The sequence below is a fragment of the Anser anser genome, assembly GCF_964211835.1.
Source record: "Anser anser genome assembly, chromosome: 1".
NCBI lineage: Eukaryota > Metazoa > Chordata > Aves > Anseriformes > Anatidae > Anser > Anser anser.
The window spans coordinates 204,286,667-204,314,522 of record NC_139720.1 but is presented as its reverse complement, the minus strand read 5'-3'; the positions used below and the strand labels follow the sequence as shown (position 1 = coordinate 204,314,522).

The 27,856-nt window shown below is 41.6% G+C and overlaps 1 protein-coding gene across 3 annotated transcripts in view; it reads right to left on the bottom strand.

The window, feature by feature from the left end:
• The window catches only part of ME3 (malic enzyme 3), a 142,325-nt gene that overhangs the window by 71,139 nt on the left and 43,330 nt on the right, over window positions 1-27,856 (bottom strand). The window contains exon 1 of one of the 3 annotated variants that reach the window (XM_083796473.1): window positions 18,723-18,752. The exons of the other annotated variants lie outside the window; for them this stretch is intronic. Within the exon in view, the coding sequence (XP_083652599.1) occupies window positions 18,723-18,737 (15 nt within the window). The 5' untranslated portion in view covers window positions 18,738-18,752. Of the gene's footprint in view, window positions 1-18,722; window positions 18,753-27,856 lie in introns of those variants that run through there. 3 annotated transcript variants of the gene reach the window in all.

Genomic DNA, 27,856 nt, shown 5'->3' with positions numbered 1-27,856 from the left:
CGAGATATTGTAAGTCTTTGGGATTTGTTTGCTAGACAAAAACATAAGTACAAATTATGACAATTATCTCATTATTATTTAAAAACAAAACCTCCTTTAAAAGATATTTGAAGTAATGGCAAGGCAGAGCAAGGCTTAATCACATTATAGACTTAAGGTTTTAAAAATAAACAAGAAGTTAGATTATTAAGCTACACTTCTTGGAAGGAAAACTGGGGCTTTGTAATATACATACAACCAACAAAGTCCAGTATCAGATACTATATGTAACAAATGCAAATAAAGCACATTCTTCCAAACATAAATTCTTTAATTTCTGCTACTATGAGATGTCTCACCTTATTGTACTTTAGCTAGCAGGTATAGATTTTTTTTCTCCATTTGGGCTAACCATGCCAAGTTGGAAAACCAACTTGTATTTGATAAAGGAGAACTTCCTTTCCTTTTCCAATCTCTTACCAAAACCAGAATCAAGAATCAAATCTACCCATTCAAAATGAAAATGAAATTTTCATTTAATGAAAACGGAGCCATATATTCTGGGGGCTACTAATAGATTCATACTAATACTAATAGATACCTACTGCAATTATCAAAGATGTATTCATAGGATGGGTCTCTAATACACACTCTGTTCAGAGAATTCATTTTGCACTGGCTAAATACCTTCACATCTCTGATCAGAAAGGTAACAAGAAACTACAGATTATCTAGTGCCTGTTCATATGTAATTTATTTTATACATTTGCTTTTCTGTGTAAAATACATACCCTAAAAGGGCCTGGCTACAAGGTTAAAAGAGCCATTTAAAATTGTTTTCAAAGAGAGGTCTAATTTCTAGCCAAATAGCCCTAATATAAAGTCAAACTAAAAGCATCTGGAAAAGGAAAAAAGAATGTGTACGAATGGATCCAGACAGGCTATGGGGTTTGCTTAAGTGAAAACAAAGTTGCGGGGCTCCCTCCTGATAACAACTTGCTTACAGACAAACACATGCATAAGGACTGCCAGACAAAGGGAAAAAACCTTTAGGAAAACAAGGAAAAAATTCAAAATCAGCTTTCTTGCTTGTTAATGGAGGTCAGCTCATCTCACCTCAGTGAACCAGCTCCTCCCTCCAGATAATTTAGTCCAGCTGGAAGCTGTTTCTGCATCACTGAATTGTACCCAGCGAGTTGCTTCCACTACAGGGTTTCACCTCATTCAGAGGGCTAGGTGAATTTTGTAGACAGACAGTCTGTTAGATAACCAAGTTCCTCACCCTCACATTTTATGAGCTCCTCTGAAATCTCCAAGGCTTAAAGCATCCCAGCAGATGATGTGCTTGTACTTGGCATTTATTGTTTTGTTAATGAGAGTCCAGAATCACTAATTAGGATGTTAGTGTCCCTAGCAGAAGCACATGAGACGAAATGGCATTTTTCTGGAAAGCCTCTAGTAGTTTTCTTCTATTTAATGATGAACAGCAAAAAGCAAAAAATTAGAAGCAAATACATAACACCTTTCGCATGGAGCCATGTACATGTACTTTCGCTGTCAGCTACTTATTTGGTTTAGAGGAAGAGGAAATAACGATACGCAGGTATTAAACTGGATGGTGGAGACAGAGAAATTCTGTGAGCGTGGTTTGTGTCAGCAACTGTTTGATTACTTGGAGCTGTCTTAGAGCCTGGAGCAGAGCCCAGTGGTGCCTATTAATGGCACTGAAAGAAGAGAAATGTGGTGGAGGTCAGTCACCAGAAGAGACCTTTCTGCTTCCACACTGCCAAGTTGCTTGACGAGGTGGCTGATGGAAACAGCTTCTTTTCATCAGTTACAATGCGATTCTTTCAAGCTCTTTCTCATCCCAGCCTTATTGTCAGCACTGCACACAGGCTGGGGCCGAGCTCTGTAACGAAGTCACCATAGAAATCCCACGACGAGCATTTACTGACCTCCCAACTGCATTTCCTTGTCCTGAAATAAATTTGAGCTCAGTTATTATGGTGCCTCTGATTTAATAATTGGCACTTGGGAGACACTCAAATGCTTTAAATGGAATCTTTTCTTAGGGTTAAACCCTGTCCCTTTTGTAGCCTACGGGAATTTTGCCATCAGACTTTTATGAGACAATTTGGCCATTAATCCATGAAAATTTGCTACTGTAGTTCACATTGCACTCCCATTTAGGAGCCTGTTGTTCAGTTTACTCTGGACTTGCTTGTGTTCACTTTAAAGAGCATTGCATAGACTACAGAGAAATTCAAACACCAAATTCTGCAATAGCGGGCATTAACTGCATTAACTGTATGACTGCCGGACGGACACTGCCAAACCAACTGCAGAACATTCCCCAAACTGCTAACAGTCACTGAGCTGATGAAAACACTGGAGAAGTGTCTTCCCACTCACTTCAAAAAAAAGAAAACAAAAGCTCCATAAAGGAGGAGGTCCTGTGGTGCACAGTCTGGGACCACAAAGGCCTTTCACTTCCAAGGGCAGGAGCTGGAACTGGATGATCTTTAAGGTCCCTTCCAACCCAAACCATTCCGCGATTCGTTAGCTCTGGGAATGCTAAGGACCGACTTCTGTTCTAGATGGAAGTCAGGGATCACATTAATGGCAGAGCACCTTAGGGCAGGCCTTCCAAGTCACCACTTCTGCACTGCAGCTGACTTTTATAAGCTTATCTATCACAACGCATTGCATTTTTGCAGTACTGTTTGATCTGTAGGTCGCTGAACATCTTCTAGCAAGAGGCAAAAATTTTTTTTTTTTTAGAAATGCCAAGCACATCACTTGCTGTTTAGCATATAGTCACTTGGGTCCCTAACCACCCTTCACGGGCACACGTAGAAGCAATTCACAGACTCCCCGGGTTCACCGGGCGAACACTAGCAGTGCAGACAATGCAGCAGCAGTTCAGAGGCAAGCAAGGCCAGGGTAACTCCCACTAATTTTGTCTGTTAACTGACTTTTCCTACCTTGGCAGTTGCCCCTTGCTCTCATTGACAGCTAATTCCAAGTTACACTCCTGCACTTTGTTCCTACAACATTTTGCAGCACCTGGAGAAATAACTTTAGGAATACAATGGCAGATTTTTCTAAGTGGAAGGGGATTAAATAAGATGATACACAGGTTTCTGTCTCTCTTGTTAATAAAACATAAAATTTCTCTCCTTTTGCCTCGCAACAAACTTGTTTAAGTGATCTGGCACACTCTGGAAATGTACAACAAGGGCTCTATTATGTACACGCACTAGGTGCAACAGGTTTCACTGGACTGTAACTGATTTGTTTCAGATGAAGGGATGCTGTTAACCACCACTGTGAATATAATTGCTTAGTTGATTTCCACATTCTTGTCATTGTTGGCCTGGCTACTGCAAGAACAAGCTGGTAAGGAATTCCCTAATGCTGGTTAAAAAAAAAAAAAAGGAAGTCTTCAGGTCAAACCAGGAGTTCATCCAGACATGCCCGTACCAGAGGAAGAAATGACAGTGTGAATACCCCTTTTCACCTCTTCTCACACTCCTCCTTTATAGCAGAACCAACTCCAGGAGGAGAAACTTGCCAGGTGAAGAGGGAGAGGGAACTTCACAGATGGTCACAACACCGAGCTGCCACCTCTGAGCAAGCCCTGGGGTGCAAAACATCTGATTCCTTTTGCCGCACGTGGCAGGGGGCTCGGAGGGTGTTAGCAGAAATCACTACGGGCTGTTGCTCGCAGCCCTGCTTTGCTCTGCTCCTGACACGTGGCCTCTGCAGCACGTAAGGACGTGCTAGTCCCTCGGTGGGGAAGTGCCCAAATTCCAAGTGAGGCAAGAGCTGCACGCTCCAGCCACAACGGAAAGAAAAGCTGCAGTTAATTCACTACACCAGGACTTGCCAGTTCTGGACTCCGTCCCCTCCTCTGGCACAGGCTCGGAGCAGAGCGCTTCCAGTTTGGATGCTGGTAGCACTTGGGGCCTCCAACAAAGACTGATGCCTGCCCACACGAGACACTATATATACACGGTATATACCCTGTATATACGGTATATATATACATATACCCTGATTTAAAGCTTGTTGAGCGCTGTCGGGTGGGAATGTTGTAGGGAAAGCTTTTACAAAGGCATAATTGGAGGAGTCTGATAGTCCATGGGAACTGAGTATGAAAGTAACCTTAGCATCTCTCTACTGCTGTTTCAACCTATATTTCTAATCCAAGTTCTTTGGTTGGTTGTTTTATAAATCTTGAGTGCAGAGAATGATTTTTTTCCATCGTTCTCACCACTGAAAGTCTCAGTCCTCTTCATGGTCATTTTCTGTCTTGCACGTGGAAAACTCCCCTTCTCTGACTTCAATCTTTTCCAAACAGCAGAAATGAAGGCCTCCTGACCTTACAAAGACTTTTTTTCATTTGACACACTGTCAAGCGTACACATAATTCTCTAGAGAATGAGAGTCCTGTGCTTGTTTTCTTACTTTGTAACTTATCTCCCTCCCTTTGTCATTTATTATCTAAATCTGGGGTGTACCGTGTTATTCATTTCTCAGTAAAATTCCCCTTTGAAAATCAGGAAGAAACACTATGGTTTATAGCATTTTGAAAATTTACTTGTTTTAAGTAATTAATCAACGTAAATTCTCCTTATGAAAATCATCAACAGTGAGACACAGTCCTATATAGAAACAGCTTGGCAGCATTTAGTTCAGAATACTACACTTAGGAGTATTGCTTAGCAGCACGGAGAAATGAGCTCAATACACACCAGGTACTAGGACAAGATTGTCAGCTGTGGACACAATGAAAGAGTGGGAGCATGTTGTTTTTCAATAAATTTGAACAAAGTTTTCTTCTGTACTACGAACAAACCCTCAAAAATATTCGTATTAGAATAGCTCCTGTCGTGCATCACATCCCTAGGGCCCAAAGCACGCTGTAAAAAGAGATCAAAACAAACCAAGAAAACAAAGATAGGCTCTGTCCCAAAGAGACAACTGGTAAAGAGAGGCAGGAGACAACTCAGGAGCAATACTGATGAGCACGATGAGTTTCATCCTTTACACAAGTCTTGCAGTACTCTCAGCACGCCAGCAGCCAAGTCGGTAAGTCAGCTCAAAAATATTTGTTATGTTAAAGTAACACTTCTGTGCAAGTAGTTTTCCTCTAGGATGACATTCGTCTCAGAGGTAAAACACAGAGAATCTTTGGCTGAATTCTTATTGTGAGTGACATGGATTAAAACCCCTCACCATAGGACACTGATTTATTGCCTATGGCTCCATTGAAATGTCTGCACAGAAAATCAGGCTACTCCCAACGGGCTGCATAACACCCAGCTGAGCATGCGGTGCGAATTAGAGAACCTCACAGCGCCAGCTCTGGCAATAGCTGGGCCTGTTGGGGAAAGATGTGGCTAAGCAGGAAAATCAAGCTATAGCATAACAGACAGCCAAGGAATGCCTCCTCAGAGGAACGGCAGATCTCTCAAACAGACACTATGGATCTGTGGAGTAGGGAGGAAAAGACAGCTTGATGTTCTTTGTAAAAGCAAGAAACAGTCCATTTTTTTTGCCTTGCTTCACATAATTGGGATGCATTACCAGCAACAGGATGTATGTAATCAGCATAAATTACTTGTTCATTAGCTACCTAATATGCAACAGTTGCCCCCAGAATTAATTGGGTGAACCCGTAAGGGCAGAATAAAAGTAGAGCTGACAAGAACGCTATATGAGGTTTTTCCTATTCTTACCACTTACCTCATAGATGCAGCAGACAGACCAGCCTTAACTGCACCTCCAAACGTTTTCTTAGAGACGTTCAAAAAGACAAAGGCTAGAAAAGTGTAATGGTGTGATGCCAACAATGATGTACATGGTTCTCCACACTAAGACCCTCAAAATTAGAATTACAGAATTGGTATAAGCAGGGGAAGATCCTAAAGGGGAAATTGTGGGGCTAGAAAGAGCTTGTATTTCTTTGGTGGAAACATCATCGTATGCCTGGAATATAATTTCATGGCATTTACCTGTAACAGGCATATTTCCGCTGAACACTTGTATATATATATTTTGGCTGACCAGACTTAGCTTGTAACGACGCTACATATGTTATAGATCATCTATCTATTTATACTAGCAGGCAACAGAAATTCAGACAGACATTGAAAACCAGCAGTCTCAACAACTGTTAAAAGATAGTTGCTGTTCCAAGCAGGGTATATTTGCATGCTCAGAAATCAAATATTTGAATCCCTGAGGACATTATTCTTATCACTTATTCATTTCTAAAGTAAAAAAAAAAAAGGCAACATAAGGACCCTTCTTAGATCTCAAAGAAACCCAAACTCTTCCACACAGCACCCTGTGTGTCAGTGGGAGACCAGGGTAACGCAGGTCACAAGGCTGTAAGATGTTTGGGATGGCACTGCACTGAAGGGTACAGGAGGCTCATGGTAAAACTCCATCTCCACGGAGGTTGTACGTCAGTCCTACTACACTCATTCACAAATTTTGGGAATGCACCATGATCCTCTGAATATGACATGCAGTAAATAATAAGTTCAATATGATCTCAATTCCCCCAATAGCTCTCTTTCCATATACATTTTATTGCGAGCACAAAGATACTTCAGCTTTCCAACGCTGCTGCCATGCAAAGTTCACAAGTTGAATTTCATGGTCTGTGGCTGAAGCGTGCAAAATGAGCTTTCAGTTTTACTGCACCAAAGGGAAGTTTTTTTTTCCAGACTGCGGAATAACTACAGCCAAACAGGGATGTTTAGTTTCTGCCTTGCAGGAAGGACTGAGAAGCACGCACAAAGCATGCTCCTGCCAGCACAGCTCTTCAGGGAGGTCACAGGCTAAAGGTTTACAGAATTTTCCCTAAAATGAGAAAGGAATTAATTCATTGTTTCCATACAGGACAAAAGGTTAAAGAAAGACTCTCAAAGGCCAGGGCTCTGAGGTAAGCTAATGGAGCCTACCAAATATTCGGCAAACTTCCTTCTCTTCTTGAATTATGATAGCACCTTAGGGTGTCTGAGCCAGGGAGGCAAGGGAGGTTGTTCTGGTGGTGGTACTGGCAGAGCAAATACCTGCCCCAAATAGCTTATAAAGCATAAAAAGTGCTAAGTGGTAGAGGCATGCAGGAAAGCATAAATACGTACCTGCAAGACAAGCAACGATTTTGATATATCAGTAAGCTAACTTGGTAAGGTTGGTTTTGAAAGCTTGTTAGTGTAACAGCTTTGGTGATACTCAGAGGAAGTTCCTTCTAATGTGGGGGGAATGAGGGGAGAAAACAGAAAATATAACAAGGGAACTACCGAGGCTCATGTTGCAGGCTGGTTTGAATGGGGAATCAATATCTTGACAATAAATAAAAAGAGCCATGCAACGATAATCACCTGTGAATGACTCATACAGCAATGACTGCTTTGATTCACTACAGAAAAGTGGACAAAGAATAGCAGCACGTAGAAAGGCAACGAACAACGCTTAAATGCTTTCGGTTAATTCAGATACAGAATGATAAAAAGCCTGTATGAAATTATAGCTGCGTGAAATTTTCATGTAAGAAAGACCACACAGCAGAGATGCTAAGCAAAAAGCAGTTGCCAACATGCAGACACACTGAGTGCGTCTAAACCTTTAGAGCGACCCAAGGTACAGGCCAAGCATCAGGAAGGAGGATGCTGCTGCTTACGGGGATCCAGCAAGAAAGTAGGGGACAAAATATCAACTTCTCTACCTTAGGTACACAGGAGCAAGCTAATGGCTAGACACCCCTTAGGATATCCCAGATAAGACTGTATCTGAATTAGGCTAAAACTGTAGTTTGGAGATAAAGGGGAAAAGTTTGGAAAGAAATTTGGGTATGGAGAAATATAAGAGAGACACATAGTGACAGTAGTTGCATTTGTAGTTATGGTTAAGATCTCTCAAAGATCAAACAAAAAAGAACAGAGAAAGGAGCAAATGACAGAAGATCCTCCACCAAGAAGCCAACCAGTGAAAAGAAATTAAAAATGTGAAGAGAGAAGTATGAGCGGAAGCAACTAGTCACAGGAGGCAAAGGACTTAAGAAAAAAAGATGCCATGGACTTGTTTAAGGTGGTTGACAATAAGATAGTGGTAAGTAGAACAGATAAAATCCTTACTTTGAACAGCTCCTAAGGAGAGGTCATCAGAAACATTGCTTCCAGCAGCAGAACACTGCATGTATCGGATGGTTATTTAGAGCACAGAGAAATGATGCATTCGAACTTTTATTAAAAATGGAGAAACTCCCACATCACCAGGATCTGGTCCACTAACTTTCAATTCCTAATGTTACAGCCATGCTGTCTGAAAACAAAAACAAAAAACTGGGGGATTTATGCCTTTCCTAAGGGCACAGCTTAGCTGCAACTTGGAGATGGGGAGAAACATGGATGAAAAACACAAGAAAAGCACAGAAAGGGTGCAGTAGAGCCAATGGAATAAAAATACCCCAGGAGTGAGCAACTCCTGTCCCACGCAAACAGGTCAAACGTGAATGCAAAAACCTTGTGTCAGCCTTGAAACAGCCACAAGGTACGGGGTCTGGCTTAGTCTCTTTTTCTCTGAAGTTCTTCTAGTCCTTATAAGTAAATTCTTAGCTTTCAAAAGCCTTGCTGAGGAATCTGCCCTGTCCAAAAGCTACACGTCTCTGCGCTGGGCTTTACGTGAAGCCTGCAAATGAGGCAAGAACACCATGCAGGGGTGCGTCTGGTAGGAACTGGGACAAGGTCACAAGTGGAGCCAAACCCTCACGCAGCTAATGTCACAGCAGAAGGCAGCCATCAAGAGAGGAGATCCTCTGCAGTTCAGGGTCCCTGCCTCTTTCTTTCTTGCTCTTTTGATTCCTTCTGAATCCTGCACAGCTCATCACTGCGATTCTTAGATCCAGGGCCAAAGCAATTTGAATGCTCGTAACACGCAAGTTATTGAACACTTCTCCCAATAGCACGCATCCTTCTTTATAGTCCCCTTGACTAACATAGGCCCTTCCCAATTCACAACCTATAGGACTGCATATTTTAAAAGGATATTCATCCTGTATTAAAAAAGCATGCCTTAACTGTAGCCAGATGTCAGCTGAACTCTGCAAAAAGCTTTTTCTACCGCTGCCACTTGGTTTACTCTTACATCTGTTGCGTAGCTCAGGAATTAGTAGAATGTAAAATGTTTTATGAATTCCCTCCACTCTCATTCAGTGTTAATATATACAACATGTTTTTCTAAAACCACATGCACACTTTTTCCCATTTCTTTTAATTTATTTGCATAGCTTAACTCCCAAAGCTAACTTGGAAAATTCACAGAAATTGGAGACAAATTCCATCCACCTATATAAAAGTTCAGCCTATTTCTAGTTCTAGGGAAGATCAGCTCCAAAGGGTGAAATCTGACCTTACTGAAGTTAATGGCAAAGCTTTGAGGGGCTTCATTAAAAGCAAGTTTGACCCCAAACTACCCCCAGGACTCTTCCTTCATACCTTTTATTTGTGGTTGAGGCATACTATCCACTTTATATGAACGTGTTTGAATTAATATTCAGGATGTTAAAGCTCCTTGGACCGTACTTAAGTCTATACATACCGTGATGGCAACACGTTGGAATTATTAGCATCATTTTTTTTTCCCCTTGATGGTTCTTTTTTGCCTGAGACTGAACTTTCCAATTTGTTTTCTCTCTTCCAATCCCAAGAAGTAAGCACAGGTGTCAAATCTACCAAAATAAATACCAAATTATCTTGGTCTTTTATTTTGTGGAAATGAGCAAGAGAAAAATGACAAAGTGCAATTACCATCTTATTCCCTACTGTGCAAAGCCCCAATTGCTTCATATTCTGCACAAATAGTAATTTTTTATATTTATTTTTTGCTAAAGTGATTTGCTAAGTGATCTGACCTGATTCCAATTTTTTCCTTGGTTAGAAAGGTGGTTGTTTGATGCATTGAAGGACAGAAAAAGCAAGTGCTCAGAGCTGTTTATAGAGCCCAGACTTAACAAGAAGGGTTATGAAAATCACAGAACAGGAATTTGCTCTTCTGGGTGCTGCATTTCCATCATTCAGATCTCCGACTGTGCTTGCAGCGTGAGCATAAATATACCTCATGTCACCCTCACTCCTTTATTGAGTGGCCACCTCTGGCCAGGAGGGCCGCATCTTTTCTGCAAACACAGTGCCCCAGTTAAGACACAGCACCCGCTCAACGCAACAGGACAAAGAGGTTTACTAAACGTGTCTTGCGAATGACACCACAGTGTACACATCCTAGTATGACTGTTTTTTTTCACAACAGTATGACATTGTTGTCTTGTGTTTGGTTTGAGATCCATCACACCACCCCCTCTAGTTTCCTGCAGAACTGCTCTCTGGCTGGGTTTCTTCCCTCATTCTGAGCTTGCGGTGTTAATCATTGCAAAACAACTTTGCATGTATGCTTTTTTCACATAATTTCTCCCGTTTGTGCAAATTATTTTGAATTCTAGTTCTGCCCTCTGATGTGCTCACAGACCCTCCAGAGCTCATTACCATCAGCAAGTGTAATGAGCAAATGCAATGTTCAATTGCTTAACATCAGAAATCACTGTTAACTCTGAGCCTAAAATATGCAGAAAGCAGTAAAGCCCAGAGAAAAAGAGACCTCTTTTATATCACTGCTAGCATCTGAATTTCTAACAACCTACTCAGAGGAATAATTTCTCAACTTCTGTCTTCTAGCACAGCAAAGTGCGTGGGAGCGTGATGGGAGGTTCCTTTAGTTTCAGTATATTCAGGAAAGGGAAGCATTGCTTTCAGTACCAACAGAATTCACATGTTCTCGAGCACTAGCCACCATCAGCATCTGATAAATGCACGTTGCTTAACCTTCCCCAGAGCATGAAGAGCTGGAGAGAGGGGTGGGTAGAGTCAACACACCTATGGATTCATTTTACTCTATCATTTCTAGGTATTGCATCCAAAATATGCAGAGCAAAAGTTGTTCAGGCAAACAAAAAATAAGTGTTGGAACTGCCACTACCAGAAACACTGACTACACCTCACATTTCAGGAGCCCTGAAACTCAACTGCATGTTTCAAATAGCAGCAGGTCCCCATTAGAAGGAGAGTTAGCTCAAAGGCTATCACCACAGTACCTCCGCACTGCACTCTTCAGGGGGAACAACGAAGAATTGGAAAAGGCAACATGGAAACTGTAGTTTGCTTTACTTCGCGGGTCAAGATCATTATAAAAGTATAAAAATGAGGTGTTTTTATACTTTTGTAAAAGTATAAAAAACACTGCGCACTTCAGTGCTTTTTTCCACTTCTCCCTCCGTCTCAGGGCTGCCACTGCCGCCTCGTCAGTGCCTGGCTCTAGAAGCACAGCACAGACACATCAGCCCTGGCCTCACCTCCTCAGCCCCACTCCTCCAACCTGTAAGCAAAGCTCTGTGCTACACTCTGATTCAAGCAGAGACTGTTATGGACTGTACTTCTTCCCGGAGTCAAGGTTTACAACCCTATAACCTTCCAAACCCATCTCGTGTGACCCCGAATACTTTTTTGACCATCGTATTAAGTTTTAGCTTCAACAATGTCCAGAGTTTCATGGGTTTTATAAACAAATACCAGGTTTTGCAGCTCCACTTCTGAAACTGCCTCACACTGGTGTGCGTGTGTGTGAAAGGGCAGCAACAAATATGTTTAGAAGCCTCACTTCATGATGAGTCACAGCAGGATTTTTACTGCACCGAAGTGAGAGACATAGCTAAAACATCTGAATACTTCAGATTTCTGTATGCCGTGGCGTAGGAAGAAATTTGCAAACAAATCAGGTACCTTACCAAACAAAGGACAGAGCTGGGTCAGGGCAGGTCAAATAGCTAAACCTCGCTTTTCAAGCCAAACTGATCTGAATTCAAACCAATGATGTCCAATTCTGTAATTTACAGCTTAGTAGCATCTCCCACTGGAATGTCAAAACAGCAAGTCAATGCCTAGTCCAGTGTTTTCACATTTCCCTAATGGAGCTATTCACACGCTGAACAAAGCCTGAAAGGAAGCAGGGTAGGGGAAAAAAGTATGAATCTCACTAAATATTCAGTATTTAAAATGCAGGTCAGAGAACACAATTGAGTTTAATTAGAAAAATAAAATGGGATCCTGCATGTTAATGCACTTGCTCACTGCTTGGGTTCATTTCAAAGTGTTTCTATTTCTTTGTCCTTGGAGACATTTGTGTTTGTATGTAACAAAGAAGATAAAAAATGACAGGAAATGTTTGTTCTGGGTGTATCTGTGTAAATCTGCTTGCAGCAAAGATGTTATTGCAGCCCTCCATTACAGCACTGAGTTCATGAAACAGGAATGGTTGGACACCCAGTGCCGCACGAACCCTCTTTCCTGGAAAGCCCTTACCAAGTTGCATCTGTAGAAAAAATTAAGTTTCCAGTGCACTGGCTTTTGGCTTCTACAATTTCAGAAAATGGTGTGAGAATTAGAGCAGTAATACAGACCTGTGCCACAACATGCCTGGAAATAATTTTTCCTTCGAAAAAAATAAAAATTAAGGAAAACACCACCAAACCAAAACTGAAAAAAGGTTTTTCAGTGCTTGTGGGCCAATTCCCAGCTGTAGTATATAGCAAGTCTGCTGAAATGCACACAAGCAGTCATGGCAGACTTAAAAAATAAAACTACATGTTTTTTATCATTATAATAATATCATTTCCGGAAATCATTCAGTGAAATACTGAAGGGAGAAAGTCCTACGAATGTGAAGCATATCTACATGAAGCTGATCAACTCCTGTTGATGCTGAGTATGACTATAGCGAAATATATTGAGTAGCTTTCTTATAAAGAATTTTCCCAACCCTCTAGTGCTCTTCACTATCTTCTTTACAAAAGTTATCATATGACATAAGCCGGCAATTTTTATAGCTTGATTTAATAAATTTTCTATAATCAATAAATAAGGATCTGTTATGCTTCTATTTCCTTCAATTTCTGACTTCTTTGGAAAAAGACAGGGAGCAGAAATCACAGCTGCATTTAAACACTATGAAATGTAGTCAAGAAATAGTTCAGGCTATTTCAAGCCAGGACTGACCTGAAGGGAAAATATGAGAGGCTGATTCTTAGTATCTGTATGAAAGATTGCCCTCTTTCCTTGACTGAAGACACATTATAAAAAATACACATATGAGTACAAGGAAAAGAAATGAAATAATGACTTGTGGCAAACAGTATCTGTCTAGGTTTGCAACTGATCTGGAAAATAGACCAACAGGAATGGCCTGAAAAAACTGACTGTTTACAGAGTACTCCTGTTTTCCTGTTGCCTGTGTAATTAAAAAGTTTCAATGCTAAACCAATGCATTACTTCTCAAACTTTCCACACGGAGATCTCTGTGTCCTCACCAAGACCTCTCCTGGTTGTCTTCTGCCTTCCTGGCTAGAAAATACCTCTTCTATTTGCACAGTGCAGGAAGGGATGGAGAGTTGGAATCCCAGCGCTCGTGCACACAAAGAATTCAACTGGAATCAAAACAGATTATGAACAGAAGATTGACCATGGAGATACTTGTTATTTCAGCTGAGTGAAATGCAAATATACCAAGAGGCAGCAAACATACTCACATGGACAATAAGCTCATTAGCAGCAAATGTAAATCAGATTTCAGAAGAAACCTTCAAATCCATTTTAAGGAATTACCCACAGATCATAGAATATCCTGAGCTGGAAGGGACCCACAAGGATCATTGAGTCCAACTACTGGCTCCACACAGGACCACCCAAAATCAGACCCTTTGTCTCAGAGCATTGTCCAAACATTTCTTGAACTCGGGCAGCTCGGTGCCGTGACCACTGCCCTGGGGAGCCTGTCCCAGTGCCCGACCACCCTCTGGGTGCAGAACCTTTCCCTAACCCCCAGCCTGACCCTCCCCTGTCCCAGCTCCATGCCGTTCCCTCGGGTCCTGTCGCTGTCCCCAGAGAGCAGAGCTCAGCGCCTGCCCCTCCGCTCCCCTCGTGAGGGAGCTGCAGGCCGCCATGAGGCCTCCCCTCAGCCTGCTCTTCTCCTCTAGACATAGACATAAAAATTAAATACACATATCAGAGAAACATATTGTGGTGAACATCAAGAAGAACATGATCTTCACTTCTTCATGACTGCCTCAACCTCAAGAGCAAATGTGAGGCTGGGATATGGACAAGGGATTGTCCTGTTTTGTGTAACAGCCACTTGTATCACGGTCAGCATACAGTCCATGAAAGTCCTAGCTTGTGTTGCTTCATCCTGGAAAAAGCTAGAAACAAGTGCCTGTTTATTGAAATAACTGAAGCCCCAGTTCAATGCATTTGGTCAGCAGTTGCGGTTGGCTCATTCCCCTTGGTATGACCCAACACCTTGGGAGGGTCCATTGCTTGCTGGTGTCCTACCCATGATGAGTACATTGCGGAACCAGCTACAGCGACCTTTCTGAGCGTTACTTTAGAGGACGACTCATCCTAGACAGGACCAGCTGCAGCTAAAGGCTTTCCCATGAAGGTCATTCCTTTCCCACACAGACTGCGCACACTTGAGATGTCTCAGAAAGGACTCGACCAAGGCTTACCACTCTGCTTCCCATCTTCACAGAATCACAGAATTGAAGGGGTTGGAAGGGACCTCGAAAGATCATCGGGTCCAACCCCCCTGACAAAGCAGGTTCCTTAGAGCAAGATCTTCTTCCCCTCATTCTCTCCTGTGGTCACCAACAAATCCCATGCCATTGGAGGAGTCAGCTTGGACACCACAAGGGAAATTCCAAGTGGATTTGCCTAGCTGCTTCCCAGGATGGACTCACAGAGCTGAGGCTCTCTCCAGGCACCCTCATCAGCACACACTGGTCTTCAGAGACGCAAACTGAAACCTGAGAGAGATGTTAACCACCTCGTTTGGGTCAAGCCTTACCAAAGGGTACTGGCCCAAGCAAAACCAGAATCTGCTTCTACATCCCTCCCCTCCTCATTTATGACTGAGGATTTTATTTGGCTTCCAGATGCCTGTCTGCTTGTACTATCTCTGTATAAGAGAAGTTCCCCTGCCTGCCCATACTGATGTACAGCTGTGGTTCAGGACAGATTTCACTCACCAGCAGCACAGCAGGAATTTGATGACTGCATTTTTCTTTCCCAAATGGAAGACAAAAGCTACCAAGTGTTTCTGATGCTTTGAACCTTGCAGACAAACTTAGGAAAAAAGAATCTCATTACTTGGGACATATTTTACCTCCTGCAAAGGGTGAAACAGGCCAAGTGCAGAGAGAGCTTAAAAAAAAAAAAGGCACAAAAAAAAACAGAAAAAAAAAGAAAAAACGGAAAAAAAAATCTACCCCACCCCTGTAAACTCACTCAAGCCTAAAGCATTACCCAGCATTTCCAGAGATCTCCCACTGTGGGGAGCTACAGACCACAGTGCCTTCAACTGACCCAGACAGAGAGAAAACGAGGAGGCTTTAATAGAGCAGGTAAGAGCTGGATGTTAGGGTTTCCTCCTGGAGAATGTATAACAAATGCTGTGGTGAACAGGGAGTCAAAAGAGATGCAAACCCACATGCCAGAGCCAAACGGGTCCCCTGAGCAAGCTGCTGGCACATCCAGTATTGCATATCCCCCAGACAGCCTCAGGTAGCTGATGCCCTGGAAGAATGTCAGCTCTTTCCTTCTTCATAAATGCTCCTGGCTCTTTGTGTGCTGCTCCTGATAGCTGAATTCCCTTCCCGACCCCCAGCAGGCGATCGGTTTAGGCATGTGCCCTGAATGGCAGCGTGCTATTCCAGCCAAAACAGGCTTTTTAAAATCATTCACATTGACACCAGGTCGTGAGCAATCGCTAAGAAAAAATGTGCTTGTTTTAAGCTACTGCCTTGGTAGAAAAGCTCATAGCTATAAACAGATGACCCTTTTACACCTAGTAGAGAGCAATGAGAAAGAATAAATAACTGCCAGAGGTACACTTGAATGAAGTGAGATGAAGTAGCACAAGGATTTCAGCATGAGCTGAATGCATAACAGACAGCTGAACGCAGACACGGCATTTAGGGGTCCCAGCAAAAAGCCTTTACAGAAATAAGGGATGGTGAACACAGAAAGCCACAGCGGAGTGGCAGCAAGTCAGCCACAAGCAGAAGTGAAGACGTTGCTCCTTACGATACCTCCAGGGCTGACAGGCATTTGAAGGTTTAGCTGGAATATCCACTCACCTACAAGACTCTACAGTGCACGACGACACTGACCTCTCAAAAGGTCAAATTCTTAATAAGCAGCAGAGTGAAGAAAGCACAAGAAACAGCCTGTTTCTCAAATTCCAAGCAGGCCAAATTCATCCCTGTCAGCAGCAGAGCTGTGTCCGCTGGTACCAGCCTCGGCCCTGCCTGGAGTTGGTGTTGGCTGAATTGGATCCAACAGTTCCAAGAAGGTTTTGTTGGTTCTTACACTCTACCCCCAAACTGCTATTATTTTTCCACCTTTTGGTTTAACAATAACAAAATAAAGACACAGTGCAAAGAACAAAGGCCAAATAAACGAAAGTTGTTCCATCTGATATGGATACTGATGGAGATGATACATACGGAGACCTCATTTTCTGGCAGGAAAGGCTGTTTAAGTTGGTTTGTTTAAATTCAGAATACAGGCCACAGGTATACAAAAAGCATTCACAGATACAGTTGCAAAGGCATTATGATCCCCATAGCTTACCAGGTTGAACAGGTAAGTACTTCAGAAGGTTATACAAGTATAACCTGCAGAAGGTTATACAAGTATAAAATCCTTTTTTCCAGTATGTTCACTGTGTCTGCTGTATTTTCACAGCCAGTGTATATTTGTTGAAAATATGAGACCCTATGATTCAGCAGAAGCACTAATGCTATGCAACACGCATAAAATGAGGCTGAATTTATATCAGTTCCTCCCTTCCATCTGCCATACTGCCTCTCATGTCTATCGCCTGCTCCTACTTCGAAACCTCTCCTCTCCCTCTCTCTGCAGCTGATTTAGGTAGATCAGCTGGTGGCATCAACTTTCTGTACTTTTAGGTGGTTCAGTCTATACAAGTCACAGAAACATGACCTAACGACAAAGCTGCATTTAATTGTTTGCGCATTACTTCAGAGAGAGTAAGCACCTTGAAGCAAAGAGGTTTTTTTCTAAACACCTGCAGAGCGTGGTGGACCACAGCACTGCAGCACCAAAACACTAGCCCTAAGCCTCTCTCAACCACTGTGGGAATGGCTTAGAGCTTTACTGAGTACATATAGCCTAAAATAGGATAACTGCATTCCTGGCAATAGCTGAAGAGCTCTTAAGTAAACAGTTTCAGGGGAAAGTTGGTGAAAGGAGACAACAAACACACATTTCAAATCTCTGGACACTGCTGTCCGTGTTTATGATAAGCTGCAGCAATTTTTTTTGCTCTCCTCCTACCACTTCTACAGCCCCGTGTTCAGTTTCCTTGGCTACATTAGCATCGCAGAAGATGCAGTAGGTATTTATCTGTAGGATTGCCCCAAAGTCAGGAAATATTAGCATAAAAGCATGCACAAACTTCTCATTAATTTCAGTAGAATTGAAATCATGCTGACATGAGGCCACAGTTTACGTCTTGGTCTGGTTCTAACTAGTGCAAGTGGTTTTTCTTCCATAATTGTATACAGGCACATACACAGCTGTGGAAGTGGATGTGGATAGGAAATATGCTAACTGTAAAACTCTTTAAGAGAAAAAATGGTTGGTTAATAATCGTTTATCTCTCAATAGCAATAGGTATTTTAGCCTAGGCTTTAGAAGAAAATCAAGAGTATGAAGATATTAGAGATTTATTACCTTTTGCTGTTAAAGGAGTTAAACTTTCTGTGTCCTATACATTAAAACGAAAACAAAACAAACAAACCGCTACATTTTCATATAAAATGTGCATGGCCAGAATGGATGGCAAATACAGTGGCAACTCACAGACAAGACAGAGTCCAGACACCAGAGTGACACTGTGAATCTTCTAGATTTTAAAGTCCCTGTAGGAACTGCCTTCCTGGAGATTCCGAGTGCTACTCTAATATAAATGTAGCATTCACAGTGCATATCGAGCTTCTGTATTTTCATCTGCAAAAGGAAACAAACTGTGGAATTGGCAGAACATAATCTTCTTATGCCTTTAGGAGAACACACTCAAATGCAACAAAACAATCCATGGTTGCTGTAACAGCAAAATCCCCAAAGGAATACAAAGGGAGGGTGGGCAGATGGGGGGAGTAATTTAGGATGGGACTCAATGCCAAATCTGTCAGATATGTTACTATACTGCGTGTGAAGTATGAAATGTTTGCAGCAAGCTCCACAGGATAAATCCAAAGACATTTGAGCGCATTTAAACATCCTGGGTCTTCTGAAGGCTGTAAACAGGAAAAATCAGCTTAAAGCCAGAAAAGATATGGTAACAGAGGAACACAGTGCAGAGGATGTTACACAAGGTCAGCAAGGCTTGGAGGCTTGGAGAAGCCCAGCCTAGAAGCAGCATGGAGGAATGGTACCCTCCCAGAGCCCGGATGCAAAGGGAAGAAAGATATACATTTTCAACACATATTTAATGCAAGTCCTAAAGCAGAATTCCTTTTGGAAAATACTCAAAGAAGAAGCCTAAAATAACAGACAAAGGAGGAAATATCATCCCATCTACAGAAGGCGAAGTCTCACCCCAAGCGACTTCATGGTCCTGCAGTTATCTCAGGTAACAGAGAAGACAGACAGCTCTTTAGCAAACCTGCAAGGTCAGCTGCTTTGCACCAAGACACAGGCACTGAAAAGGAAGGATGTTTGCTGAATACTCTCTACAAGTACATTTTTTTATGGTTTTCTTTTGTAGCTATTCATAGTACATTGCAATCACAATTTATGATTATTCTATCTAACCTGATCTAGCGAAAAATGTCCCTGCCCATGGCAGGGGGATTGGACTAGGTAATCTTGGGAGGTTCTGTCCAACCCAAACCATTCTATGATTCTATGAAGAATCTCATCTGGCCAATCTAATTCTTACCATTTATTTTCATCTGGTAAAAAAGCTATCTCCCAGTGACTTGACAGTCACAGGGCACCTTTGGAAGTAGCAGTTCATTAAACAGAGTGAAATGTCAAATACTCTCAGACATAAATTAACTAGTTCTTTAAAGCTGGAGATAAGCTTTGTACCTTCCTGCAAACAGCTGCTTTAGGGGCTGGTGAGACAACAAACTTCTTCAGGTCTCCTCAGTGAGTGACAAACCATGGCCTAAAGGCAAAGAGCAGGAGTCTGAAATCAGCTACTGACCCTGAAAACAGTCTCATTCCATCATTCAGAAATTAATATGTTTAAACTAAATGTCCTGGGAAGAAAAAGTCATTTGAAGGACAGTTTTAAAAGTGTGTTTTTTCAGAACTTTGGGCTGGTTTTTAAATTACTTGCTAGGCATCTTATAAAATTACCCACAGAAGTAGTGCACTATGGAGTCTAAAAGTTGGTGTGTGCTTCAGAGACCTAAGTCTACTCAAGAGCCTCTACTAGTATTTTAATGACAAGCACATTGCCCTGAGACAAGACAAACATTTCTTTGCCAAGTGCAACCAACCTTCACATTCTGACTGCAAAATTTCATTTTTTAGCATTTTTCATGGTTTTCAAACACAAGCGTTTGTAATTATTTTATTATCTACATCAACACTTTAGTATATAAATTAAAATTAATTAGTTAAGCTCAGGATCTTGCCTAGCAGCATTTCCTGTTCAGTGATTCACATCAGCTGGGCTGATCCTTATTGGAATGCCCGAAATCTTTAATTGTGTTGCACGTGAACACAACAGGATCTTATGTTCATGGCAGTGATTTAACGTCCACTCCCCTTTAATGAAGTAAGTCTTTGAAGTGATCCACGTTGAAAAAGATAACAGTCCTAATACTTTGGACAATACGGCTTAAGGGAGTCCCTTTACTGATCAGCATAAGCCCCGATACTTCTGCAACAACTCTCATAGCAAATAAATGTCAGCAACAGTTGGGCTTGTTTGGAAATGAGTTCTGCTCTCCTTCTGGCAACAAACAGCTTAGGGACCAGTTTTTTTCTTGAAATAGTGAGCTTGCTTCTCAACAGATTTTGATACCACTTACCAGCAACACCTGGAGCAACTCCACTAACATTAATAGCATAAAAACAGGGTAAAATCAGGCTAAGTGAAAATATATACTCAGGACCACAGACATTAAAAGTTTTGTGTCTATTTATAGGAGATCCAAGCTTGGCCTGGTTGATCTAACTCTCATGTGTATTCATAAAAAGCAAGTAGGTACAATGCAGGAGATGAACAATGTGAACTTGAAAGAGAATGTGCACTGAAATATTTTTGGCTGCTTCTAATCTCATCATCTCTTATTTACCCAGTGAATGCAAATTGCTTTAATATTATTTTTCCCTCAATACCAATAAACTTGAAAATGCCTTTACTCACTTAAGCACGTCCTTCTTCTCTGCCAGGTTTATAACACCCTTTAGAAGAATACAAATGATCTGCAGGCTGTACCGTATACCTGCATGAAAGAGCACAACTTTACTGTTCTCGCATTCCAATCTAAATGAACCCAAATCTGCTGCAGTCTGGAAACTAAGAGGGGCCATTTAATCAGTAACGAATACAGCCACAGGCTCCTGAACTGGAACTACACTATTTCTGGCCGGTACCTAAGCAGGTAAACTCAAGGCTCTCTAGACACATTTGTTTAGATACAATGTGTGTCTACCAAATAAAAAAAAGAAAAAGAAAAAAAAGAAAAAGAAAAAAAAAGAAGAAGAACAGTCAGATATTCAGTTGGTGAAAAAATTCAACTGGAAACCTGGAAACTCCTGAAAGCAAAGTCTTCTTGAACATTATTAATAGCAGGAACAAGGTAATTTCCATCAGCACCTTAACTCTCCTGATCCACTCCAGTTTGCCATCTCGTTGTAAGAGCAGTAATCTGGTGTGCAGCAGATCCGAGTTCAGTTTGCTAGGTACGACAACAAATTCCCTGATGAGGCACTTAGACCATTTTCAAAATTGTCAGTAATTTTGAGTGCCTATTTTGAAACATTCTGTGTCTGAATTTTAGATACTTTTCAGGAAGCTCAAGACATGGCAAGGACTTCAAAAGCAAACTGAAAACAGAAAGACCAAAACCAAACAAATAAACCCACACCATGTCAATTTAGGGGCATGGAAAACTTGTGACTTTTCATCTCCCTGTTTTAATTCCGGGGGAGGGGGGGAGTGGTTCTTCCAAGAAGTAATCCATGAAAATTGTATTCTACATTTCACAGATGCTGGGAAAACAAAAATTATCTTTGCCCATCCTTTCCATGTCACTCACAATTCTGTCAACGGAATAGTCCCAGTTGGGTCAATTGCTCCTTATGTGGAAGCCATTCTTCCCCCTGATCGTCCTTACTGCCCTTCTCTGGACCTCTGCCAGGCATCCCTTTGTGCAGGGCATTTATGAGCAAGCAGAACAGGGCAGATCTCAGCACAGATCCCTCCGTAACTTCACTGGCAACTTCTCTTCATTCACTCCAAGACTTTGTTTCTTATTTCGTTAATTACTGACATAGAGACACATGGATATTTCCTGCTCTATCACTGCTGCTTTGTCTCCTAAAAAATCTTTGTGGAGGGCAGCATCAAAAATCTATCAAAATCCAATTAGACTGTATCAACCAAACCACATTTCCCTTCTTATTTGTGATCCCTTCAGTGATTTACAAACCATGCGGTTTTCTAAATATGCCTTTAGAGATGCCATACAGACTCTTCCCCAGCAGATTTTATTTGTCCAAGCATCTACTCATTCCATCCTTTATTAGACAGTCCCTGCTAATTTGCTGATGCAGGTGTTGCAGGCCTGTAGCTCCCCATGTTTCCGTGGAATCTTTTTACAATGGGCATCTGTTGTCTTCAGATACTGTGAAAGATTTAAGCGACAATAAGTATTAATGTAAGCAATGCAGCTACTTAATCCGAAATTTCCCTACAGCTCACAGTTGAACACCATCAAAATTGCAGGACCTAGTGTATCATAACTTCTTCCATAGTAACTTCAATGTTGGACATTTTTTCTCCTGAATTTACCCCAGAAAACTCTACAGCACCTGTTTCTCCCCTGTTTCTTCTATAATGAATAGCAGTAAAAATAATTCAATTGGCTTCCCTGCAGTTGGGTGCCTATCATCTTCAACAGCTTCTTTTTAAACTGAGGTCGTCAACTGACCCTAAAGACTCTCGGGCTGGCTTTTGCTCTTGATATGTTTGAATAATTTTGTACTAGTTTTGAATCCTTTAGCTAATTGTTCCTTTTTTTTTTTTTTTTTTTTTTTTTTGCTTTACATTTATGTATCTCTTCTGCAAGATATTACGATTTATTCCATTTTTATTCTTTGGATACAATTTCAGCTTTTCAAAGACTGCCTTCCCATCTTTTCATAACCTAAGTTACTTTGCTGTTCAGCCATACCTGCTGCCTTTGACCATTTTCCAAGCATTTCTTAAGAGGTGATTTATACCAGTGATTCTGGTGTGGCAGTGTTCAGCATCCCCATACCTCCTGTAAGGATTTAATTCTCTTAAACGCCCTTTTGGACATCCTTTTATCAATTTTCCTCACACACATAGTTAACCTTATAAAAGCTGAGCACAACTGTGACATGCTCAACTGTGGGTTTTATCTTTGTAATGACGCTGGATCTAAAATACCTCATAGTCACTGATACTGAGCAGCACTTCAAAATGCAAAATTTTCAGCCTGACCTGGCACATTACTTAATGCCAAGCAAAGGACTGTATTTTTTTTTTTTTGTAAAGTACCTTGATCTGCATGAAAGAATCACTGGTAGCATCTCTACATTTCATCTCTGGACAAATGTTAGACAATACATGAAATAACTGATGTGGTGGTAACTGGAATCTCCATGTGCACATAGTATTTTCTGCCCCTGTGATCTCAGTGTGTGCAGACGCTGTCCCAGTCCTAGCAGAAGAGCAAATTACACGGACCATATATTCTATTTTTCCAACTTAAACATGAAATTTCAATTCACATTGTCTAGAATCTCTGACAACTCGTGCTACCTAGCCTGATCTTTAAAATATTTTGTGGGGTTAGCCTTTATTATTTTTTTTGGGAATGAGGTCAAACACCACAAATTCATGTCCAGACTTGACTTTACCATGAATTAAGCCTTTCCAGGTGGCAGGTGATATCTAAGTACTGGAAGTACAGTTCTTCTGCTCTCTCCTATGTCTAAAATAAGCTACTGACAGGTCTTCCTGATGACCTTGTAAGGAAACAAGTCCCCTATTTACAAATCATTTTAGAGTAAAAACAAGAAAAAAGAGTCTGAAAAATTGCTGGAAAATATAGATTCGGTTTGGTCTAAAAATGCTATTTGTAAGCATTTTAACTGGAATAGAAATGGAGAAATGAAACAATTCTCCTTGGCAGAGATTTAAACAAAATATGCCTTCTGCCAAAAGTTGTAGTTTAGTTCTGGTCTCATTTGAAAAACAAACATCACAGAGCATTAAAATCCTCCATTTTATATCCCTTAAGCAGCAACAAAGCATCAATGTCAAGCTAAATAAAAAGGAATGAAACTTTTAATAGTTGGAGTTCAATGGCTAGAAATAAGTGTCTTCAAGCCCCTGAGCTCACAGCCTCAAGCACAAGGACATACCTGCTCTTCCAGATGTGGTTTTTGATACCTATGGCAAACCAAGTTTTGTTGTTGTTTTCTTTTTTTTGTTGTTTGTTTAAATAAGAAAAATGCCTAACACCACACAAAACCCAAGTTTTTATTGTTGCCCAGATGCGGCAGGCTTTGTAAGGTGACCTGAACCACGCACACCAGCCTTCCCCATCCTGCACTGACGCTCACTGACCATGGCTCTGCGTTGTTCCTCTTCATAGCCAGGTACCTCCTGATCCTGCATCGCTCCCTCTCCCACCTCCTGCTGTGGAACAGTGTCTCTCGCTATCTGAATTAACCATAATTATCACAACAGGACCCAAGGTCACATATGCTGTACAACTCTAGACAATATAATTATGGAACACATTTATTTTAAGATTTTTTTCCATGTGCATGTTCACCTTCTGCCTCATTTTTTCCTCAGACAGATTACTAAAAATCTCAATTGGCTGGGTTCAGTGAGTTTATCTTTACCTGCAGGGCCCTTGGAGGAAGCTGAATTTTTTGTTTAAAAAATTTATTCCCTCCTCTCTTTTCTGTCTTTCTAAAAAGATGTATAAGTTCCTTCCTCCTTCCACATTTTAAACTCCCTTTTAATTATTCTAGCTTCTTAAGTTTGAGCTATTAAAATAAAAAACTCTGCAATGTGGTAACAGGAAGGAGAGAAAAGAAGAGCAAAGAACAGCAGGTAGCTCAGGTAGCTGGGTTTTTATTGTACTTAGTGAGAAAAAGTATAACTTTCTAAAAAAGATGAGTAAATGAAATAAAAACTAGAGCGCTTGAAAGTCTCATTTTAACTGAAAACTGGAAATCTTCGAAGAAAAGTTTATCACTGAAAAAATTTTGAAAGAGATTTTTTTTTAAAGGGAAAAAGTTTTAAACAGGGAAAATAAATAAGGAAACGAACCCCCAAAATTCAGCTCTCACCTTAGAACCGATGGGGTATTTCCAGCAGTTTCTGTTCCCAAAGATCTGGGGCTGACTGCTTGCCCAGCTCTACTAGTCCTACTGGAAAAGATGATGAACAATTCTCAGTGGGCTTCAGGACAAATTCCTGTTCTTGTGCTCTGCCGCAAATCAACAGAGAGCCACAGAAAGAATTCCAGGTTGAATTCCCTGGCTGCAAGTGGGATAAATTATGGCAACCACAAGACAGGCACCAACTACAGCCTGAAAGACAACAAAACAAAACAAAAACCAGAAAACCCAACCACGGTGACAAACAGCCAAGACAGATGAAACCACTTCTTGGAGGTTCTTGGACAAAGAAGCTTGAAAGCACGCAAGGAGGGCTGCTTAGTCATCTGGGATGTAAAACCTGACAGATTAATGTAACAAAGGATGCAGTCAGGAAAAAAAATGTATTTTAGAGGCAAAGTTGGAGAGTGCTTTACCGCAGCAGCATCTCTCCAGGCAGCAGCTGGGTACTGCTGGTTGTTCTGGTCCATGCAGGTGTTTTTATGGACACTGTTACTGTGAGGAAGATGCTGAAGGCCATCAGCACAGTCAGCCCAACTCCACTCCAGCCCGCAGATCACCCTCGTATGCCATCTCCAGCATTTAAGTGTCATAAACCTCCCCACAATATTGAACGAAAGGACAGGGCTTTCCTTCCCATTTTTTTCCCCATGGTTCTAGCTTTCCATTTTATTTTCTTTCACATTCTCTGCACAACCAAAGCCAGTATGAGAGGGCTCAGGGACACCCCTCAGAGAAGCCAGCAAAGGAGTGCCCAGGAAGATCAAGTGCATGGACTGGGAGCACACACAAGCTTTTGGGTTGGCCCCCATAGCTCCACATCGGTGTGTGTCACGTCACAGGGAGCCCCTAAGGCTCATCTGTACAGTTTTGCCATCATGGTATTGCTTCCTCTTTGAAAGAGCTATTTGCATTGAAATTCTAACATATCAGTTTATTAAATATGTTCTGAAGCTGTGGAATATGTGCTTATGTGATCCACTTGAAGTTACAGCTTCGGTTTATGGAAGTAATTTCCATTGCAGAGTTGTTTACCTTAGAATTCTTATTTTCTTATGAAGTGAGAAAATTGACTTCATATAACTGCACATTTCAAATTCATTTTCTAGCTATACTCCAACGCACCCGGGCTTTCCACTATCAATTCTCCATTCTCTCTATTCACAAAGTTTCTACTCATTTCCCATACGAATTTAAGCAACTGGATAAGAATAAATTACTTTTAAAAAATCGTTGATTTCAGATGCACTAATTTTTGGTGATCATCTTGCGTGGATATAGGAGGGGGATGGTTTTTGTTGTTTTTTTGTTTTGTTTTTTTTAACCTCAATGTGACTCAAAATTAATCTGCTTCAAAGGGAATCCACATCTCCTGATTCTTAGCGTTGTTCTCCCCCCACACACACTGGAGAAAATGGTTTGGACATTCTGGACGTGATGAACATCTGGACATAATTAACGTACTAGATAAAGTAGAAAACTTGATAATAAAGAAGAGATATCCACCCTACCTAGCTAGCTCTAGTAAGTGGTCCTTAAATCTGAGAAACCACTTTAGGTTAGTACATGCTGTCCTACTGCACAGCCTTTATCCCAGGACCACGAGGCCTTCATCAATACTGCCTCCATCCCATCATCATCGCAGGCTCTGAGATTCTCTAGAAATGTCTCTTAAGAAGTTGCTGGGAATTGTGTTTTTTTCTTCTGGAGTGATGCAGAAATCTGCAGTTATACAGTCTCTTCTAATAGAAGAACAACGAAACAATACCACTAAAGGGCAGGTTCAAAGTAAAATGAGACATTTCTTTCTACACCACACAGTCACCTTAAGGAATGCCTTGCCTTCCATGATACTTCTTTTAATATGGAGTTTAAAAACATTTAACAAATTTACAGAAAAAAAAAGAAATAAATCTGTCACAAGCTATTAAACACAATGGTATTACCTTTAAGCTAGGAGGTCCATGAGCTACAAACTGCTGGAGACAGCAAGCAATGGCTACAAGTATTACTGCTCTCTTGCCTGTCCCCGTTATTCACTGAGCACCTGCTGTAGGCCGCTGTAAGAACAGGGTGCTAGAATTAATGGCCTAGTGTAATTCAAGCCACGTAGACATATCCAAGCAGCAAAATTATCCAACTACCTGAGACACAAGAGCAGGCAGGATACAAAGAGCCCATCCTTTCCATGTCACTCACAATTCTGTCAACGGAATAGTCCCAGTTGGGTCAATAATTCACCTTTATGTTGCCAGTCCAGGTCCACCTGAGCCACTTCAATCTTAGCAGCCTGATCCACCTGCTGGTTGTTTTGGTGTTCTTCAGTAGCCCGATTCTTGGGCACATGAGCATCTACATGGCGTACCTTTACAACCAGGTTCTCTACCCGGGCAGCAATATCTTGCCACAATGCCGCAGCCCAGATGGGCTTGCCCCTGCGCTGCCAGTTGTTCTGCTTCCATTGCTGTAACCACCCCCACAGGGCATTTGCTACCATCCATGAATCAGTATAGAGATAGAGAACTGGCCACTTTTCTCGTTCAGCAATATCTAAAGCCAGCTGAATGGCTTTTACTTCTGCAAACTGACTCGATTCACCTTCTCCCTCAGCAGCTTCTGCAACTCGTCGTGTAGGACTCCATACAGCAGCTTTCCATCTCCGATGCTTTCCCACAATACGACAGGACCCGTCAGTGAACAAGGCATATTTCTTTTCATTTTCCGGTAGCTTGTTGTACAGGGGGGCTTCTTCAGCACGAACCACCTCCTCCTCTGGTGATATCCCAAAGTATTTGCCTTCTGGCCAGTCCATAATCACCTCCAAGATTCCTGGGCGACTGGGGTTTCCTATTCGAGCCCGCTGAGTAATCAGTGCAACCCACTTGCTCCATGTAGCATCAGTTGCATGATGCGTAGAGGGGACCCTTCCTTTGAACATCCAGCCTAGTACCGGCAGTCGGGGTGCCAGGAGGAGCTGCGCTTCAGTACCGACCACTTCCGAAGCAGATCGAACTCCTTCATATGCTGCCAATATCTCCTTTTCAGTTGGAGTATAGCGGGCTTCAGATCCTCTGTATCCCCGACTCCAAAACCCCAGGGGTCGA